At 30.8% G+C, this 22,392-nt stretch overlaps 1 protein-coding gene across 1 annotated transcript in view; it reads left to right on the forward strand.

The window, feature by feature from the left end:
* Positions 1–22,392, forward strand: part of LOC108691986 — a 43,330-nt gene that overhangs the window by 10,249 nt on the left and 10,689 nt on the right. Inside the window, exon 2 of the mRNA XM_018200050.1 lies at positions 14,982–15,187. Coding sequence (XP_018055539.1) covers positions 14,982–15,187 — 206 coding nt within the window. The remainder of the gene's footprint in view (positions 1–14,981; positions 15,188–22,392) is intronic.

Consider the following 22,392-nt stretch of genomic DNA (forward strand, 5'->3'; position numbering starts at 1 on the left):
GTGTGTGTGTGTGTGTGTGTGTGTTTGTGTGTGTGTGTGTATTATATGTGATATTTTTATTTCAGTATAAGAGATGTTAATAAATAATATAATATATTAAAAATACATTAAAATTCTAAAATATTTTTTTTAATCTTTCGTTAATTTATATCTTTTTCATATTTTAATCAAAAATATAATACTTGTTGTTTAAATAAATACAGTTTAATCAAATACAAAAAATATACATATATAAACTTCATATTTAATATATTTCTTTATTATAAATGCTTATAATCGCAATTGTATATATATCCCGACAAAATCAAATTTTGTAATGAACTACACAATATTTAGACGAAAGTACCATGCGAAAAAGACAAAAGAAGCACAAAACATCTGCAAATTACAGAGTTAACATAATTGTTATTACATACAAAACTATATAGGACCTGTGAAGTCGATTAATGCACAAAGGGTTAAATTAGCTAATCCTTTCAAAATTAAAGCGAGCACTGAAATGTTTCAGAAGTGCATTGAAATGTTTCTTAGGATAGTAAATACAAGGCAGAATACTATGGCGGAGACACGACGTCAAGCGACGTCATTCCGATACTTGACATGTAAAGTAATGCGTTCTCGTTGCGAACGCGAGCAAAACACGTCACGTCACGAAGCGTGGGTACCGGAATGCGCTGGCTGCGATGATTGTCGGGGCTCATTAAGGCGGGATCCGGAAAAGTTCCGAGCCAGAAGAACCGCGAGAATTTGAACTGCGTGAAACGATAAATAAAAGGTGCTAAGAAAGATCTAAGACCAGGAAGCGTGTGTTTCTGTTATTCGAATGCGGAACCGCGCTACGTATCGGCGCGCAGCATATCGCAGGATATCGGGATCGCGGTAGAAAAACGTGAACGCGATTCACGATGGAACGTGGAATAAAATCATTAGGCCGAGACGACGATCGAAAGAAGTTACATCCATCGTCCGCTATAGTTGCGGCGGCTCTTAATTTTGCTTCCGTCTGCCGCTTTGGAAAGCGGCGGATATTCCCGCGAGACGAATGTTCTGTCTAATATTGTATAAAAGTTGTGCGGAGAAAAAAGTTGTTGCGTTGCTATTACTGCAAGTTATTACTTGTGAGAACACTGATAATTGTTTCTTAAATGCCGTTATTTGAAAGTTGAAATAAGCGAATGATATATACAATCGTTATATTTCGACTAGATATTTCTCTTCTGTGTAATGGTCATCAAAAAAAATTATGAGAATATAATAATATAATAATCGCTATAAAACTTGAAAAATATTTTTTAAAAAATTATTTTATACTTTCAAAAATGATTTTTGTTGAAAAATTAAAAAGTAATTTATTTGATTAATTAGATAAGATTGCATAAAGATTTTGACTTTATGGATTGCCGAATTTCCCGTGAAAAAAATTCATACTAAAATGGTTTCACAGTGATATGTAAAACGATATTTCATTTTTTTTGTCGAATACCCGAATATAATGAAAACTAACAGAAAAAGCACTTCTGTGACTGTGACAATGGGAATGAAACATACGTTGCGTAACGATATGTCTCTCCTAACAGAGAAATAAAGCGGATAAATCTGTATAAATAAATTGTGCTATTCTATTGCGCTATTTTTTCATCTTGCGAACAATTCCAGCTTATTTCGTGAATTTTCATTGATCACTGTCAATTTTTATGCTAGTTGAATATTTTATTTTACGGTACAAAAAATGACACATATATAACATTACATAAAATAACAATACACAAAAAAGAAAATTAAACAAGTATAATATAATCTCTTGATAGAGAAGCTATATTTTATATACGCTATATTTTATATACGCAATTTATATGCACAATAATTTTAAGAAAAATTGATCATTTTAATAAATTTAATTTCATTCTTAGGAAAAATAAAAAATCTGTCTTATTAACTTCAATTTAAAAATGCCTATATAAATGAGGCCATGAATATGAAGCAGATTGACATTTCTATAAAATAAAAATTTATTAGGATTATGGTGTTTTTGAGGAAATTCTGAATATACCTAATAAAATGAATATACCTATAAAAATTAACTGAGAATATTGACTTGCAAAAAAATATTTTACTGCTCCAGTTAGAATTATCACTATTTTTGTATCTGATAGAAAATTCGGAAAATTATGTATAATTATGTCATACGCATAATTTATAGCACAAATCTAAAGTCTATCTTTGTCATCTATATGATTAGATACATATTCAATATCGCAGTACTTGCTAGAAATTTATCTATTTTAACTCATTTTTATATGTTCTGAATATCTAAGAATTTGTAAGGAATATATAGATTTTAAATTTAATATTTTTTTTGATATCTCATTTAATATTTAATATCTTCTTTGATTAGGTTGTTCAAAACATGTATGTTGCCAATTGGCAAGCATACAAACATTTATAAGGCGGGCAAGCTAAACTAATTTTGCATAATAGCAAAAACGCAACTAATACGTTCGTTAGCAGAGTAAGTGACCCGTGGAACATGCAGCATCCTGGCGAAAGTCGAAACGCTTCTGTTTCATATATCCAACACGCAATTAGGCTAATAGAGGTGTAATTGAAGCAAGAGAATATCAAATCCTACTCATTTATTTACAAGCTATTTCGCATGTACATTGTTAGGATCATTAAGCAATCAATTTTTTGAAACTAGCTTTAGTTAAAAAATTTTATTCTCGTTTATACTTTTCAGTGAAAGCTTAATTATTTAAATATATTTTAATAAATTTTAATAAAACAGGATTATAATATAATTTGATTTTTAAAGAAGAATTACTTTATAACATATAAAACCTGTTATATGAAAGTTATAATTATTAATTACATTGATAAGTTAATTCATCAATGTTTCTCTCTAATAAATTTAAATTTAATATTTATTACTAAAATTGAGATGGCAATTTTCTAGTATTCAATATTATGTGTCTCTATATATGCAATTGTAATTGAAGTGAATCTTAAAAAAGAAATTACCGAATGTGAATTTTAAAAAGAAAAAAGGTCTTTCATTCTAAATTATAGGCTATGCAATCTTTTTTAAAATATCATCAATAATTTACATCACAATATCAAATAGATTCGACATCAATGCAAATGAGAATATTATTTTAAGGATGCTATTAAGAAAAGATTCTAATTATGAAAAAATTAAATAACATTAAACTATTGCTTTATTCGATATTGTATATAAATCTCTAAACTTCTATATTTATGGCGTAAAGTAATTGATAAATAAATATGTATATTTATATAATCTAAAAATAAAACAATTTTTCTCTTCTATTCTATTAATGGAGTATCGATCTGGTAAGAATTTGTATAAGCGGCTCCCATGTGAATACGTGCAGAAATTGCTTCACGGATTGCCAGACCTCCCATGTGCGAGTAAATTAAGCGCGCACTGTGAACATGTCCTCCGCAGTGACGATTGGTGCATGCAGCGTTAGGGTTTCAAACAAGTTTACGGTTTAAGGCCGCCATGGAAGTGTGGTTCAACAATCACGAAGGTGGGAAGAGTCGGGGGAAACATGAGAATATGAGTTCATTGTTGGCCACGTAGACCGTAGAAATGCATATAAGGATTGCACCTTATCCCCCACCTCCGTTGTCAGTATAATGTGCGCCTATTGTTACATTCGCTTCCTCATAACGTCATGTGTACATGAACATAGGATACGTATCATTATTTTTATTGCATTCCTTTTGCCGTCTACGCCTAGCATGATACGAGCCCACGCGAGGCTGTCCGACATAATGCCAAGTGCCTCCTCTCGATGTCGTCCTCGCGTCTCATCTCGATTTCAACGTGCCTATTCGTTTGTTCGTTCGGATACGTATTCTGTGTACGATCGCATTTTTTATTCCGAATCATTATTATTCAAACTACTTGGCGTACAACATAATCAAACTTTATCTGGAATACGGATTCGATGTCGCATTAACGCAACTCTAGAGGGTGCATTCAAAACATTCAGAGATACCGAGTATCAGTAAAATAAGGAAAGACGGCTATAGAAGTCGGAGGTTTTGAGAAATTGCGATCTCTCGTAACGCGCCACGACCTGACTATAATTCATTCTGACGAGTAAGAATATGATCGTAAGAATATGAAGAAGTATGACTCTTTATCAAGAATATCAGCATTGTCATTCTATTTGTAATATTCTTGTTATCCTTACAAAAACTTTATAATTGGCTATATAAAATATGTTATAAGAAAATATTCGTATGTACTATAATGAAAATGCTGAAAGATACTTGATACTTTAATGACTATCTTTCTAGAAGTCATTATATTACAATGGAAGATTATAAAAATCGTATGTTAAAATATAAAAAATATACATATTGTTTATATTTCAATATATTATACTTAATATAAAGGATGGTGAATCATTGCGGGAAAAATATTCGCAAAAAATTAATGAACATGTTTATTCAGAGTTTACAAGCTTTCGCCTATCTTCCTTTGACTCGCATTTTTGTCAACAATATTAGGCTACGAAAGAATCCGTACTCTTTTAAATCTTATAATATCAAATATAATTAAGTAATAACACATTTACATTAATTACAATTTCTGCATTACGGATTTATAATTTAATTTTGTTAAGATATTTTTAAATTAAAATATTATTAATATGTGTAAAATATATAAAAGACATTGTTTCCTGAAATTTTAAAAATCTCTTACATATATTAAATATCTCATTATACGTAATGTGTAGAGAGAAACAAAATTTTAATATCAACATAAAGATCTTTTCCCAAAAAGATATCAAAACCTATTCAAAATTTATAATATTCAAGACATGGAATAATTTTGAAATATTTTTTGAATAAAATAAAATGAATAAGTTTTATATATGTGCAGCTATATCTTCAATTTAAACTGTACATTTATCTGAGAAATATGGCCTAGGTTCTCCCAAGTCCCATTAAATTGGAAAACGATATGGTGGTAATCTCGCCACCAGTTTCAAGATAGTGCCCGCTTCGAGAGAGCCCGCGATATCAGTTCTGTGTGACTAGAATCAGTTTGCCCGGGATTCCTAGCGCCCGCGGCCAGTTGCATTACGAGAAGCTTCCAAGACGGTTCACGATACATCGGATACCGCGGCGGTATATCGACAAATTTACCACGCTCGGAGAGTTTGAAATCGACAAATTTCGCCGACGCCGCCGCGCCGCCCTGATTCACTTCCTCCACCCCGGTAATGTAAGAGAGAAGCCCGAGCCGTACCCTCTCGAAGAGCAAGTAAATCACAGCCGTACACAAACATGCCGCACATACTTCTAAAGTTAAAGCTTGCCGAACGGGGTTTCGAGCGAACCGGAGCGAAGGATGATGTCGACGGGTGGAAGCGTCGATGCGCGAACGAGAAGACAACGTGAAATTGGAAAATCCATTGTGGCACATCCCCATCCAAGCACGCATACATACACATCCACGCGTGTCACGTTTCAAATCATGTATTGTATACGTGTGAAAATTTGTTATACAAACATACATGACACATAAATATATATGCATAATTCGTAATGTAGTCACAAACTCAATGCAACTCGTCCTATATACGATTTGTTTATATATATCTATACACACACACACATTTCTTGCTTTTTACTAAAAATAAACATTCCATTATCGATAAGATATTTAAAAAATCAAGATATATAAAATGCATGCGCATATTAATAACTTTGACCTTTGTCTGGAATTTTTATTTCCGAATTCATTGTCTTAGAAACATTTATATCTTTACAATTCAATGAAGAATACGTCATAGTCAAAGGTAAGTGTGTGTTGCATTTCATATTCTGATTTTCGCATTTAATTTGATTATTAATACGGCCAAAGATAGCCTCTAGATATTTGAGAGAGGTCATTTATCTTCGTTGCTCGCTATTTCAAGACACTATTTCGACGGCGGAGTTAAGATGATGGAAAGTTTCGAACCAAAGGCCATTAAAAAGTTAGCGAATCTTGATAGAAAATGTTTACGTCCATAGACGGACGAATAAAGTAGTAAATGTATTCCACTGCTTTTCCTTCTGTTTTGGATATTATTCGCAACTGATTTTTTTTTTTTTTTTTTAAGATAAATTCGAGAAGAGACGGTTGCTACAATAGTTTCTAACTTTCAGCATTAAAATTGATTTATTTCAACAACGTTTCTCAACTATAAAGTTATTTTCTTACGCTATTGTTGAAATGTTCTTTATTATTTCTTACATATCATACACGATAAAAGACGTAACATGACTATGTATATTCATGCTTTTTCATGCGCAAATATAAATAAATGGCATCTCGGTGACTTTACACCTTTTCTCCAGTCGAAAAATTTCAGTCCCAAAGAAAAATGAAAAAAGAGAGAGAGGATTGACGATAATTTTGGAAGGATATCGCGTACGGTCGAGTTTCCTTGCTTATTTTCTCGAGGCAAATTCAACGGCGCGCGAACGACATCAGAGATACGCGACGGGCGGTCGTACGCAAAGCAACGCATATCCGCTTTTCCGCACCGCCGATTTATTCGCAGCTCAACGGCAAAGCCACTTCGATCCATCCGACGGTAAAGACCTTGCTCGACCGTCCTCGTATTTGTAGACGTCTCCACGTCGTCTGTACTCCATGGACCTCGTATTCCCGTGCGACAACGCGTTACACAGCTGAGAGCGGGTGAATACGGGAAATTCATATTTGCATGTACGTGCCACTGTGAGAAAGGCAAGATGCTTGGAACTTATATATACAGTTAGGATGTATTTTCGCACAACCCCCTCCCCTCTCCCCAAATCTTAAATATACTTCTTGAAAGTTTACGTAAGTAATTGCACACTGCGCAAGGAAAGTTGAGAGGATAAACCATTTATGAGACGTTTTACGTGAATTATTTCTCAAAATACTATCAAACCGACCAAAATTCAACATCAAATATTAATTAGATTATAATCCAAATTTATCACCATATACCACTATTTGCACTTTATAATAATCTTGCTCTGCAATTTTTAACGATTGTAAATATTTTTTTCCGTAAATAATATCGATTATTAAACTATCGATTTGAGAGAATAGTTTTAAAAAACGCGAAATACAAGTTAACTCGCGAATATGTTTTATTATTCCTTGTGAATGCACTTGCTACGTACTCATACAAGAGACTCATAAATGTCGATAACATAGTGAGTGTGTAATAAAGAGAATAAAGTATTACCTATGTAGCATCATGGGAACTTGCACCTAATGCTTGAAAATAAATGCAGATTGACTAGTACCATACAATGAAAGATGGAGATAGATGTTTCATTATTACCTGGAATTATTACTGGAACACATTTTCTTACGGCAAGACAATGGTGTGATACGAAAACGCAACATTCCGGAGAAGGTTTTGATGCAACTATATGCATAAGCGATTAAATTACAAATATTGCATAATCATTTTTCATTAGAGGCGTTCACATGGAAAAGGAAAGGAAGTTAATCGCTGGCAACGGACAAGGGAAATTTCAATTGTAAATCGAATAGATAATACCTAAAACATTATACACAACGGAATCGCGAAGTGTAAAAGTTAAAAATATGAAAAAGCAATCTGGTGAAACTGGGTGATCTCACGATGTAAGTCAATCTAAAAGAAAAAAAAACGTTTTCTTTTAAAACTGCTTGAATGGAATAGGTATTCTTGTATATTCGCTTTGAACTTTTACATTTGGATTCTAGCGTGTTTGGAGACTCCAAACAATTCGACTAACTCGAGTAGTTCTATAGAATATTCAATGGCTACGAAATATCTTCAAGTAACATACAATCAATACGTTTCAAGAAATTTCAATTTATAGCAATTTTTATTAAAACATTTTATTAGTGAATACGGCGAACAGATTAATATATAATTCTCAATTGTTCATAAATCCCTTAAAAGCTTTGACTAAAAAACCGTAAACGCTATATTAATAGGAACAATTTCAAAAAGATATTACTATTATCAAACGCAAAAATATAGTATAAAACATTTTTGTATCGCACGAGTATATAATTTACATATTTTACGCGCAGTGAACGAAACAATAGTGCGTACTTTCAATTCACTCTCGTACAATGTATATCTGCAGTGACCAAATTAATACACCAATTGCGTCGATTGTGTGAGCATTGTTGTTCTCTAGAAACTATCACAGCACATATTGATATTTTACAATTGTTGTTAACCAATAGTGTATTTATTTTAATCGCGCTTATCCTAGAATTAAATTGCTTTTTTAGATGTTTCCGAACCGATTATTTTAATATAAATTAAATTATGTCAGGAGAGCGCATTTAGGAATAAGCAGAATAGAGTATTTGCTCATGAAAATAAATTTGACAATATGTATTTTTTAAACCTTTTTCATTAATTTCTGTTTTTAAAATACTTAATCATACTGTGTAAATAATTTAATTTCTTCCAAGAGTGGCGTTGTAAAAGGGAATATAAGGATAAATAAATTGAGAAAGACGAGAGGGAGGAAAATTCTTGTATGCGTGTAAGCGGCAGCATTGCAAACCCGTCCTTGTCCAAGAGAAAAAAATTGTGTGTAATTTTGCCTTGCGGCGTACATCAAAATAAATGAGATTTTTCTCGCATGTCATAACTCGCGTCCGATGAATTACGTTTGTAAAACCCGTTTGTCACACAAACTTTTCTTTTGCTTCTATTTCACAAATAAATAATAATATAAGTTAAATTAAACTCTGCGACAAATATGAATCTTATGTCAATTAGTAAATTTTAAAATAAATACAAAATAATATATGTAGAAAAAAATCAAGAGAAAAAATCCAAAAAAAATAGATTACATGTGTGATATAATGATGATTTATCGTGAAAATACATAAATTTTGTCACTAAATTAAAATTAATTTTTCTTTAATAAAATATGAAAATATTAATAATACCATATATATAATCCTAAAAGCACTGTTGTAAATTAATTGAAAATGCATGACCGTTTGTAAATTAATTTTTTCATATAAATAGTATTATTCACAAATTAAATACTATTGTGTAATTGTTTATAAAAATCTAAAACATAAGAAACTTTCATTTCAAAAAATTGTTTAAAAATTGCTAAGATTTATAAGAAATTATTTGATGTTTTGAAGAAAAGTAGACACTAATGATTCATATTATACAATTTAACCCAAGCATTACTGAGATTACATCTTAAATTAATTGAAATCATTCTTGAGAGAAACAAGAAAAACATAACAATTATATCAAAATCAATAAGAATTCATTCAATGCATTAGATAATGATGGTTAATTTCCTTTAACTTACGAATTTTTTGGTTAAAATATATAATAATTTTTCGGCAAAAAAAAAACGTGAATAAAGTTTTATTATATGTTTAGTACTATTTTATTTCAAGATATTGAAAAAAAAACGATAAATCTTGTTTTATTAATAAAATTTATTCAAGACAAACAATATATTAAAAAACATAAATTCCAATGTGCAAATAATTTTTTAAAGCTATAATAAAATATATAAAAAAGGTTAGTTGTGACTTAATAATAATTATTCAAGCTAAAAAAGATTGGTGTGGATTTATTGCGCCATGTGATATCTATATAATTCTCACCGTGTTGGTGTTAATATTTATTTATGTACATCAACATGATAAATTTAAAATCCATGATGTTAAATTCACATCTTGTTGATATTAACACAAACACAGTGAGAATTATATAGACATCGCACGGTGTTAAATTCACACTGATATCTTTTAGAATGTGGTAATCATGTCAATGAAGGAAATATCAAAATGATCGATAGCTCTTGGGTGCGAAACAATATCTATACTTATGTCGTGTGTGAAGAAAAGGTGTGCGCTTATATAAGTTATAAAGTTTTTACGAGTATCCATAAGTTGGAAAATATTTCAAAGGTCCATGTACCTCACTTTTCACCGCTTGACTTCCTTTTTCTCCGGTTATGACTGATTGCCTCTCCTCTCTTGCTTCTCGATCGTTAGTATAGAAAAATTCAAAGATTCGCTCGGTTCACGATTCCTTTCGATTAAGTAAATCGAATCCGTGATTCCATTAATTTCATTGGAAATTAAAATCGTACCAACGACAATCGATATTTACCTCAATCCTAGCGCTTCCATTTCTGGGATTAAAAGAACGCCCGTATTGCCTGTCGATCGTAAACAAATCGCAATGAATTACGTACAACAAAATTGTGATGAACCAACTATTTATGCAATTTTGGAGATGAATGTAAGAAACGTTTTATGTAATGAAACTTTACATTGCCTTAAAGACAGCCTTTGCTCTAAGAAAAGACCACTTGAATGTATCGCCCTCAGGTGCAATCATAATCTCTCATATATCTTTTTTACCTATCAGAGTTTCTAGACTGATATCTTGATATAAGGTAAAGTACTTACATTACATATTAATAGATTCATTAATAAGATTTTAGATTCATTGCAAATTCTAAGGTTTCGTGAGTAATGAGAGAAATTTCTCGCCGTAAGACTCGATCGAGTTTGTAAAAATTCTGAAATGCCAGTTAAGTAAGTTCTAAAAAGTGGAAAAATCCTTACTTTTGTTCATCTGATACGCAAGCCGATCATGATGAAGGATGCTCGCTAAGTAAGAGGTTTTGCAATGCTTATTTTCAATATCTTTTCTCTATCTGTTCTCGCCTTTCATAAAACAATAAAAGCTCTATGCCCAGCGTTCTTTCGCAGGGATGAGTTTTTCATTTAGTTGAGTTTCGAAGGAAGAAAGGGATCTCGTTTCAGAGCTCTTTCCGCCTTTGGCTTTTCCGGCCTCGTAGTCGTAAGGTATCTGGCCGTGGATATGCATAATGCGCAAAAAGTTTCCCGAGAACTCTCCACTCGCACATCAGCAAATGCCATAAGTAATTATGCCTCAATTAGGATTATCTTTTGAACTCGGTATCATATATTTTGAAATAAACATGTTTATGCGATTCACGATAACTATATTTTAATTTTTTAAAGTCAAAGAAGTAATAATAACAATAAGTAGCTAAGCAATAATGATAATTAACTTTTTATTATGATTTACATCTACTATTGATCACATCTACATTCACACATACATTATGACTATCAAAATATTAAAAAATGTATTATATTCTATTTAAAAAATAAAAGTAAATCTGATATAAAAAATCTTCTTCAAAAATATAAATTATTGTAGTTTGTTTTATTAAATAGAATAAGCTTTGATTTATGTGAAATCGATTATTCCAATACAGTTAATACACAAAATTGAATACCTACATACACTAACTTTAGTATTAATTTATCTAGATACAAACAGAGTAATTACCAATATATCACTTTAAAAACGGATTCTAATAGCTATTCTCCAAATAACGATTTATTTATACCATTTCGTATGTTAATTTGAAAAATACTATCTCGTAATATCCTAGGTATCATGATGATAAGTAAACATATTAAACATATACTCAGCTCTGTTCGCTCAATTACTATCATTCTTATTAGCTGATTAAACGCAACATGTTTAATCTGTTGCTTGCTCCATATGCGATTGATTATACAATATTCAATGCGTGCTTAGAACATATATATTGGAAGCGCAATAGTTGATTGGCATTGTCTCCAATATATATCTGTTCTTGTCCGTTTTGCATGCGCATGCGTCGATTATAGTCTAAGTCTTTGATTATAGCCTATAATTCTAACGGCATTGAAATTAATATTGTAAAGGTATACAAAATTAGTCAAACGCGATTCTCATACAAAGACAGATTTCAAACACAGATAAAAATGGATAGATGTTGAAGACTGCTGTGTTATTCAGAACGACTATGATTCTATGGACTATTCTAGTAAATGTATATGTTCTAAGGGTGCGTGCAGTTCTCGCGACGCTTTACTTGTACTTATCTAAACCCCGCAAGAATTTATAAATTCATGAGGAAGAACGCGAACCGACCACAAAGGGCGATTTCGAATCTGTTTAAGCGTGCATTCGCGAGCTCTATTATTCTCGCGATAATTTAAGACAAGTCTGATATATACGTAAGCGAGTTTATGCAATGCCATTGTCTCGGGGTTGCCGTTATTTATGGGAAGATTTCACCTTCCAAAAACGGAAGATGCGCAACGCGATGAGCCACGATGCGAATAACAATCGCGCGTTCCTTGTGAGGAGCGGTAATTAAGGATTAGCAAGGTGATTAGTGAACGCTTGGTATTTAAATCTCGTTGCTGCGATCTGCGAGGCGCCGTTGCACTCGCACACGTTAAGGCCAAACACCTGATTATACATGGCCAACGCTGAAACTTTGAGGAACAGACGTTCCAATTACTGGTTCTAATTACGCAACGTTCCTCTAATACGTCGACCAAGTTCAAAACTGTGCGGTGATTAGTGATAAAGAGTCGCGCGTCTCTGCAAGTGAAAAACTTTCGCTTTGCTGAGACGAAGATATTCTATCAGAGCAAACGGGAATGCGCTTAATGACGCCTATTATAATACGATAATTAAAAGCGACCGCACGCGGAGGAAGAAGGACACAGAAGATTACTCTCGTTTATGTTCTAACCGTTATGTTCGGTGTCAAGGAAGTTGTCCAGATACTTTTATTAGAATATATATAATTATTTTAATAATCATTATTCTAATAATCACATTCCCACTTTTTCTTTCCCTTCCCGCCACCTAATTTCTCAATTAATTACATTTCTGATTAATTATCGTTTAATTACTTTATTAGCACAATGACCACCCGTGAATCGAGGTATAAATAATTAATTAGACTGGGATATATCGCGAAAAACAATTAATTAATGACCAAACTTTCGCGTTAGTCCGCTGTTGCGAGTTCACGGCACGCTCGTTCGACGCTGATCTCGCAAACTCGTATACTCCGTGCGAAATATATATATATATACAATCTCCTCGGGTTAGATTTTTCTTCATTTAAGCCGAAACAATGACGGACTACGCAGATTTCTCGCAACGTTGCTGATAAGAGCCAGAAATTTACAGCAGCGTTGTAATACGCGTTGGTAAGCATTTCTGTGTAATGCTTTTCGGTCACAGAACTGATATTCCTCTGTATCATGTTTAATACTTTATACCGCTAAACGCCTACAGCACGTATTCTGCATGCATACTAATTAAGATATAACGGACCACCCAGTAAATCGCGGACTATACTATATTCTCGAGCAAAATAGTTTCCTTGAACTATATTATTAAATCACTCGTTAGTACTATAGAGATATTCATCTTTTAGGGCCAATTCTTCTTCAATTAAAAAAGATTCTATATCGATCTTTAGCGAAAACTTTATTATAATTAACTTGTTTAAAGAGTAATGCTCTTCCAAACCTTCGATGAATAATGCATGACAGCACATAAAGTGTATTGGAATGGTAATAAGTTCCAAACTCGATCTAAGCACGTGCGCAATAGATGTTTAAAAGTTGACGGCCGTGACGTTATTTTTTGCAATCTCTCCAGCGTTTTTTGGCAAAATGCCTCTTATATTCCGTATAGCCAATAGTATTTCGTATAGTTACATTAACGTAACAACATTGATGATGGCGTTGCCAAGATTATATGAAAAGTTTAAACTTTTGTTCATTTAAGTTATTAAAGTAAATGAGATAAGCATTTTGCAAACTTGCTTCTTTTGGCAAACAGGCAAAAAGAAGAAATAGGCAACCCTTTGTTGAACGAAAAAATTTGATCTCGTATTTATGAATGCATATACAATACATGCATATTGTTAATAAACACAGTTAATTTAATAAAAAAATATTTCAAACTATTACTATTTTTATTATCTTATTTAATCCGAAAAATAAAATACAATTTTTCTATTGTAGATATTTAAATATATATATATAGTTCTTTGTAATATTTTTTAATAATAAATCGAATATAATAAATAATTAAATGATATGTTTTCTTTTTATTCAAAGAATAATGTAATAAACTTCCTCCAAAAAAATTTTATTCTACAAAATAAATTTTAATGACAAATTATCATATTATCCTTAAATTGTTCGCGTTAAACAAAAATTGCAAATCGAGAGGATTAAATTTTATTCATATTTAAATAATTTAATATGTAATAATAATTTCTTGATTAATAAAAAAAAATAGTGTCAAAATATAGCGAAATTTTTCTCATATATATGACTGTAAATTTGCAAGAAAAGTAATCTTTTAATGACAGATTCATTGATTAATGTGTACTTTTTGTGTTAATAAATATGCAGAAGCATTAATAAAATTTTCAAATTCTAGAACTGATGAACTGAAAATACTTAATTAATTTTTTGCGAATAAAAATTTTACAAGTATAAATAGCTAATAAAAATCATGCTTTTGAATCAAATTTTGTTGAAAAATATTTAATTTAAAACTAAATATTTAATGTAAACTAAAAAAAATATTTAATGTTAAAAATTAATATAATCGATATAAATTCGTAAAAGTATCTGTTGATAAAATCTATATTCTGTTGGGTTGGTTATATATCATATATGGATATGTATGTATACATATATATATATATATATATAAAATACATATCCAGCAATAACCAAATACAATTACGTGTTACATAATATATGTACATTTATATGTACATATATTTTATATAGCAATTATATCTATGTTTGCTAAGTATATATATTCAAAACATGTATTTTATATCCTTTTCATAAAATTTATAAAGTTTTTATAAAACTCATCAAGTTAAAATTCAAATAAGAAGAAAATCAAATTTATATATTTTGATATATTTTATTAACGTAATAAAAAATGCAATTATTAGAATAATTTATAGCGATTTAGCCATTCAATTTTTAATATTCAAACTGTGCGATCGATAATAACTATTTTCCTGTTTTTTAGACGTTCGCGGACTAAGCAATGTGTCGATCGACATTCCATTGGCAGTGGCAGCTGGTACTACAGTCAACATGTCCTGCAAATACGATCTACAATCGGATACTCTTTACACTGTCAAATGGTACAAGCAGGGCGCGGAATTTTTTCGATATGTCCCTAAGGAAATGCCACCGATTGGAGTATTTGGGGAACTTGGAGCAAGAGTCGTGGTACGTAATACATTAAGATGAAACGTTACAATCTTGAAAAATAGATCTGGACATATAGCTCTGGACATGCAATTTTCTAATGTACTGTTTCATTATAAGAACGAAAATTTGTCAATTTAAAATAGACAAGTTATATTTAATCGATGATATGCCAATCAACATAGATTTCAAAAATTTTTTAAATTTCTAATTGTGTTAAAAAGTTTCTATTATAGTATTAAATTATTATGGTACTATATATTTACACTATGATAATAATTATATAATCATGTAAAATACGTTTGAAATTTCTAAATATATGTAGAATTAATTCTATTTATTCCAATTTATGACACCATAAAATTAAAAAATACAGGATATTGTCATTTGTAACTATCTCTAATTGGAATTGTTAGAACTATACGTTTATACATCATGCAATCTAGCTTATGTTCTGCGCATGTTATGACGTGAATGCTATTTCATTTCACCGATATTGAGGGGATTGTCGCTTTACCATAAAGCATACCGAAATAACATTTTTAAGTTAGAAATATGAAGATAACAGAAATTATCGTAAACATTACGTAAATTATATTTCTTGTAATAAAAAGCACCTGTGATAATAGAACATAAAATTTAAAGATATTAGAACATAAAATTTTTGATTAATTGAAAATTAATTTTTTTTTAGAAAGTATAAAAGTATAAAAGTAGTACATATCCTTTTTTTGTTTTACATAATAAACGATCAAAAATGTATAACCGAGATAAGATTTTGTGTGCAATCGAATATTTTACTTCTTAAGCTCTTTTATAGTTCCATATTTATTAAAAGTCGTGTTCTACTTTTTGGTGAACCAAATTTTATATGGATCCATATTTGACGAAGAAATATCAAAGTTGAAATAAAAGATGGAAATGAAAAAATCGATTTAAATATCTTTAATTTTAAACTTTTATTAAAATTGTAAAAATTTCTTAATATATATATTTCTAATTGTATATATTTTTGAAAATTATATATTTTATTTTTCATTAATTTTTATTACTTACAATTAGATTTAATTATTCTTTTCTAAATTAAACGAAATAAAGAAATACTTATGGAAACCTTATATATTTTTTCAATCGTTTATGATATATATAATACAAAAAAAGATATTCATATCTTTATTCTGAATTCCATATTTTTATTCTGAAAAAAAATCGATTCTCGAATGATAAAAAAATTTTACGTTTTTAAATTTTATAATCCAATATCACGGATGCTTTTTATGCAATAAACATAATTTACGTAATATTTACAATATTATTCAATTATCATCACGTTTCTAACTTAAAAATGTTATTTCGGCATGCTTTATGGTAAAACGACAATCCCTTCGCAGTCAATATCGGTGGAATGAAATAGCATTCACGTCATAACATGCGCAAAACGCAAGGCAGATTGCGTGCTGTGTATGCAAACGAATATTTGCAGCGCATATCTGGCATGCATGAAGAAGAAATAACTCTTGCATGGCAAAAACTTAAAGATTTGCAAAAATATATAAACCCATTAAATTAAAATGATATAATCGCCATATAATCATCAAAATTCTACTTCTTGTTATATATTTTTTATTTTTTATTTGCATAAACGTGTTCTACAGAATAAAATATAAATATTACATCTAATTTTTGTTTAGTAAAACATTATCAACTCATAACTAATTTTTTAATAAAAATTATATTATTTACACAAACTCTTTCTTAGAATATCATCATCTGATATCTCTTTATGTAATAAAATAAGCATAAATAATTTCTTTCTAGTAAGATATTAGCGAACGGCAGAACCATTTGTTTTTCTATAACATGCTGTAATGTTTCGTCATTCAATATTTGAAATCCGTTAGTATGATGATTCCAGAAGAAAAACGTACAGCGGCCACGTACCTTTCCTATCGCAACACACAAATGTAAAATACATTTACTTTCTGTAGATGTTACGATCAAATATACTTCCGAAACTCACATTTTATGTTCTGAAAACTGTATTTTGAACCATAAAAACATTCGTATGTGATATTTTGCAACGTACATTCTATTGTAGAGATTGACAAAATAAACAAAAAGGATGTAATATATGAGAGGACATTGCGTCAAAGAAGTATGTCGTACAATTAAAAGCTAAATTATCATATACTCGAAATACAATCCGAATGAGGTCATTATCCATTCGGCGATAGGAATTATAACAGTCATCTATTTTTAACGCTTAATAAATACGCAATAGAGTACATATATACCACGCAAAATACGACCGTTAAACTGCTAATGAAGAGACACTACGGCATAAACATATAATAGAACCACGGGTGATATCTATTTAACAGATAACATCATACATTATGAGATAAAGAATTTTCATCTACGATAACGTCTTCAACTCTGCAACTTTATCATGTCTATCGTGGTCTGCCGTTACATACTTAAGATTCCTTTCTTTATCTAGTCGTTCTAATCGAGCTGTTCAAATCATTCGCATTATTAAACTGTTCGTTTTTCTACTTGATGAGAAGAATTATTATGTACAACCAAGAACAATAATTCACATTTTGCCTAGCAGGCATAAAACGTCAATCAACCATTATCATCGCATCCTGAGCGTGACAATATCAATACACGGATGCATGTAAAAGTAAAACCAACACGATAAATCAAACATGAATTTCAATATCATTTTTAAAACAGCTCGATTTACGTGCTCTGACTTTAAACTGTCTTTATCTTATTAATGTAATTGTAAAAGATATTATTTTTCGCTAACCCATCGTCGTTTGTTACAAAGTTTGGTAATCTACTTTTCATTGCCGCACGTTTGTATAAAAAAAAGAACCTACGTGGGTCATTCTTTATCATTTTAAATAAAATCCAATAATTTCTTTCTTTTTCAATGAGAATCTTGCATGAATTCATTATTGGAATTTTTTCCTAATGAGATCCTTTAGCGAAAGAAACTTTTTTTTACGTGTTTTTCATACTTGTTAATAGGATGTTTCAAAGACAACTTTTTGAATTTATCACGACAGGGAGAGAGAAGGCAGCGTGTATGCGCGCAGTCGATTACGTGCCATCGCATCGACAGAAAAAGAAATGAGAACAGAAGAGTACAATCCAAGCTATGCGATATTTCGAACTACGCACGTATATATGTGTGTACGTGTCGTGAGAGAAGAAAGAATAGTCGCTGCAAAATCAACGTTTTCGAAGCGAGTTAAAAAAGTTGTTAAAAGCTTTATCCAAGCTGAACTAAAGCACAGCTAACAGCTTTATTCAATCCGAATTAAAGCACAAGTTAAGCATTTACTCAGTCCCTCAAAGTATTTCCGTTTTAAATTGTGTAATACTTTTTTCTGTGTTTCAAATGTTCTAACAAAATATTGGACAGAAATGAAAACGCAGTGTTCTCATTTATATTTCAAGTTATATAAACATGAATATTAAAGTTTAATCATAAAATATCTTTTTAATTAATTCGATTATATTTCGATGAAAGAAATATATTCTTAAAATAAACTATGCAATTAAATGACATGATTGATAATTTTTTTAACACGGTATTTATAAAGACGAAATTTTAATTAATCGGAAAATCATGAGATATGTTATTGATTATGTACATCTCAACGCAGAAAGATAACAAGAAGAAATGAAATATTTGATCTATTACACGAAAATCAAATGATGTGAGACGCATGGAAAGAACGATTTTGCTGAGGTATCTAAAAATTTAACTAGATAAATCTGAAAATAATTTTGTTGAACCATCAAAATAATTTTGAAATCCTGTAATTATTTCCATGGTCCAATAAAATTATTTTCGGATCAATCTAGTTAAATTTTTAAATATTTTAGCAAAATCATTCATTCCGTGCGTGCACAATTGTAATGAATAAATCGTTGGAAAATCAATATTTTGAGGACCGAATTGAAATAGAGAAAGAATAGCTAAATCCTTTATGCAGCCACATGATTTCCACGCGAAGCAAGTTCGACCAACGAGTTGCTCTTGTACACGCAATGGTTTTCCAATTAGATTTTACCGGCGGAAAATACGGACGGTGTACACCCCAGCCAATAAATCGTGATACACTCCTAGCGGAGAAGAGAAATAGAGAGAAATAGAGAATTGCCGCCGAACAACCGCGGATGCAATGAGGTTGCCGAAGCGACGATAGTGCAATACATGTGTAGAGGTAGGCACAGAGAATATCAGCCGTTACCGCTCCGTATTTCGCGAATGGGTAACAATATTAATATTGCCAAGCGAGTTCGATGAATTTATGCGTGAACATGTTACGCCGGGCATTGTTGAATCGTTATATTATGTAGCCCAGGCATATAGAGTAAAACGATACACACCGCTGTTGTTGCCTTTACATGCATGAGCGTGCCAGTTGATCTCTGATCCGGATACGCGGGGTTGCTATTCTAATTTTCGAAATAAACGCGATGGATGCATAAAGATCCATTATTTCATTAAGTGATAACCATCACGTATCCCCGAGCAATCTCTGAATAAATATAATGGGCAAAATATTTATTTAAATAATAACTCTTCTCTAATAGAGATAAAAAATTAATAGAATAGTAATCTGTACTAAATAAATCGACCAAAAATATATCGTTCACAATTGCTATGGTAAATAACAAATTTTTGAAAAAATCTTATCTATGCAGAACAAACTGTTTTATCATGGAATAATTATTTAATTTTTTATAATAATTTTGTACATAAGTTGTCTTGCCTTTTATTTTTGCATAAGTTTTACAATTTCTAATCTTTTAAAATCTAAATACTAAGTCTTTTTTAAATAAATTTTTTTCAAGTAATTGTTGAATTGTTGAATGCAATTATTTAGCTCCTTTTATTTAAGTTTGAATGAAAATATCTATTTATAATAACCGACTCGCTTTAATAAAGACGATTCGCTTTTATTTTTAATAATCGCTTTTATTTTTAATAATTTAATAATGTACAGTTTTTCGTAAATTGAAATATATGTATAATACTATAATGTATTTAATAATGTGTTTCCAAAATAATTAGAATCAAAGATATCGAAAGCACAAACAGTATTTAAATCATAAACGATATTGGTCATAGAAATACAATTTGGCACTCACCGGTACGATGCGCAGCAACGGAATATTACATCGACCTGTAAAATACAAATGCAAAATTCTAATTATAACAGCGTCCAAAATATTTCACAAATTAATTACAGCGCGCGCGGAATTTTTCACTCATCCCTTTCAAGCACACACAAATTTAACAAAATAATAATTATATAACTTACAAAAAGAAATTTCTATAAAATTTCATAGACAAAATTTTTTTCTCCCATTATTTGTTAAATAATACGAACCCAAAGAGAAGAAGAAAGTTAAAATAATGCTAATTTGATATCGTATTAACTCAATTTTTTAATATCGTGATTCAATCAATAAACGGCATTATTTTGACTTTCTTGTTCTCCTTGGGAATAAACGAATAGATTAATTTCGTAAGTAATTTTTTATGTAAATCAAGCCTATTCAATTTGAGCTCCGGAGCTGAAAAATGATTTGAGTGACACTTACAGTCAACACTTTACAGTCCCTGAAATATTGGGTTGTCTGGAAAGTTCGTGCCGATGTTGAAGGAAAAAAAATTGAAACACAGAAAATTTTAATTTAATAAATGTATACTAAAAATTTAAATTTTAGTCGGCATGAACTTTCCGGACAACCCAATATTACTCATTGAATTTTTTTTGCGTCGATGATTTTGCGTTTTGATTCCGGAACTCAAATTGAACAAACCTAATATAAATGATAAATTTCTCACCTCATGGTTGTTCCGCTATCGGCCAATGCCTCCTGCCAGGCCTCCTCCTCCTCTCAGACTTCCTCGTCGCACTCACTCGCAAAAGTTAAATTAGAAAAACTACGATCATTTTTAGAAAAACTACGATACGTACTTTGTACGGCACTCCCGATGCGATGCGTCGTTATGCATCACGGAAGAATAACACATACGAAAAAGAATCGCGCGAAGCGAAAGTGAAACGAAAGTACGAACGGCACTCGAATCTCGAACGTTCCACGCATCGAAGCACGAACGGTCAAATCTAAAACAGGACGAACGAAGGACGCGCGGCTAACTTCACGCGTCACTTCGCTATGGCGATGTCCACCATATGTCGCTTCTACTCGCACCTTTGATACTTTCAGTATTTCCAATGATAAATATATGCAATGATAAATATGTGCAATAAATGCACATTCACCATTTTGCGTTACAACAAAAACGAATCGAAACACGATCTAAAATCGAAGATGAAAACGTCCGCGAGATACAACATTCGACAGAATACGATCACTTCGGTGATTTATCGCGCAATATTTTCCGATCGGATATATTATCTTGCGAAACACGATGTTTCAACGAATCGACGAGTACAAATTACAATCCCGAATTCGAGCCCGAATTTGAACTGTAATTATAAATATAGAAATATTTATTAACCGGGGTCGCAGTTACACGGAAAAATATTCTATCATTAAGAAAAATGAAATGATTACTCAATTTATTTCTTTTAAATAACGATTATTTTTAACAAAGAATATTTTTTTGTATGATAATAATCTTAAAATATACTTGTAATAATTTTTATAAAAAATTCATTATTGTGTAATCGAAATAAGAAATTATTTTCTTTCAAAAAATTGATCGAGGAATGATGATTTTTTTCTATAAGAAAATCAATTTTGTTTTAATTTAATAATTAAAACAAATTAATTGAAGTATTAAACTTTTACCAAGATTCAGAATAATTTTGAATAAATTTTATGCTGGTAATGAACTTAGAGATTTGTGGATATACGAACTTGTAGAATATATAGGTACTTGAAACAAGTAATTATTACTTGCGTACATACAGTATGTATTTTTCTGTGTGTATACTAATTAAATCTACGACTAATTGACTGCGGCTCGATTCGTAGCCAATCCACCCTGTGGCGTTCCATAAATGATCGAAAAAAATGTTCAAACGATAAGTGACTTCGCATCGATACTACGCAGTGCAAATTAATGGCTAATTAAGACATAATTGAATATCCGAAAACGTAACGATCAAATTTCAGCATTGCTACATAACCTCGAGCGTATAATTCCCACGAAATATACATGC

This window comes from Atta colombica, unplaced genomic scaffold (genome assembly GCF_001594045.1).
Source record: "Atta colombica isolate Treedump-2 unplaced genomic scaffold, Acol1.0 scaffold107, whole genome shotgun sequence".
NCBI lineage: Eukaryota > Metazoa > Arthropoda > Insecta > Hymenoptera > Formicidae > Atta > Atta colombica.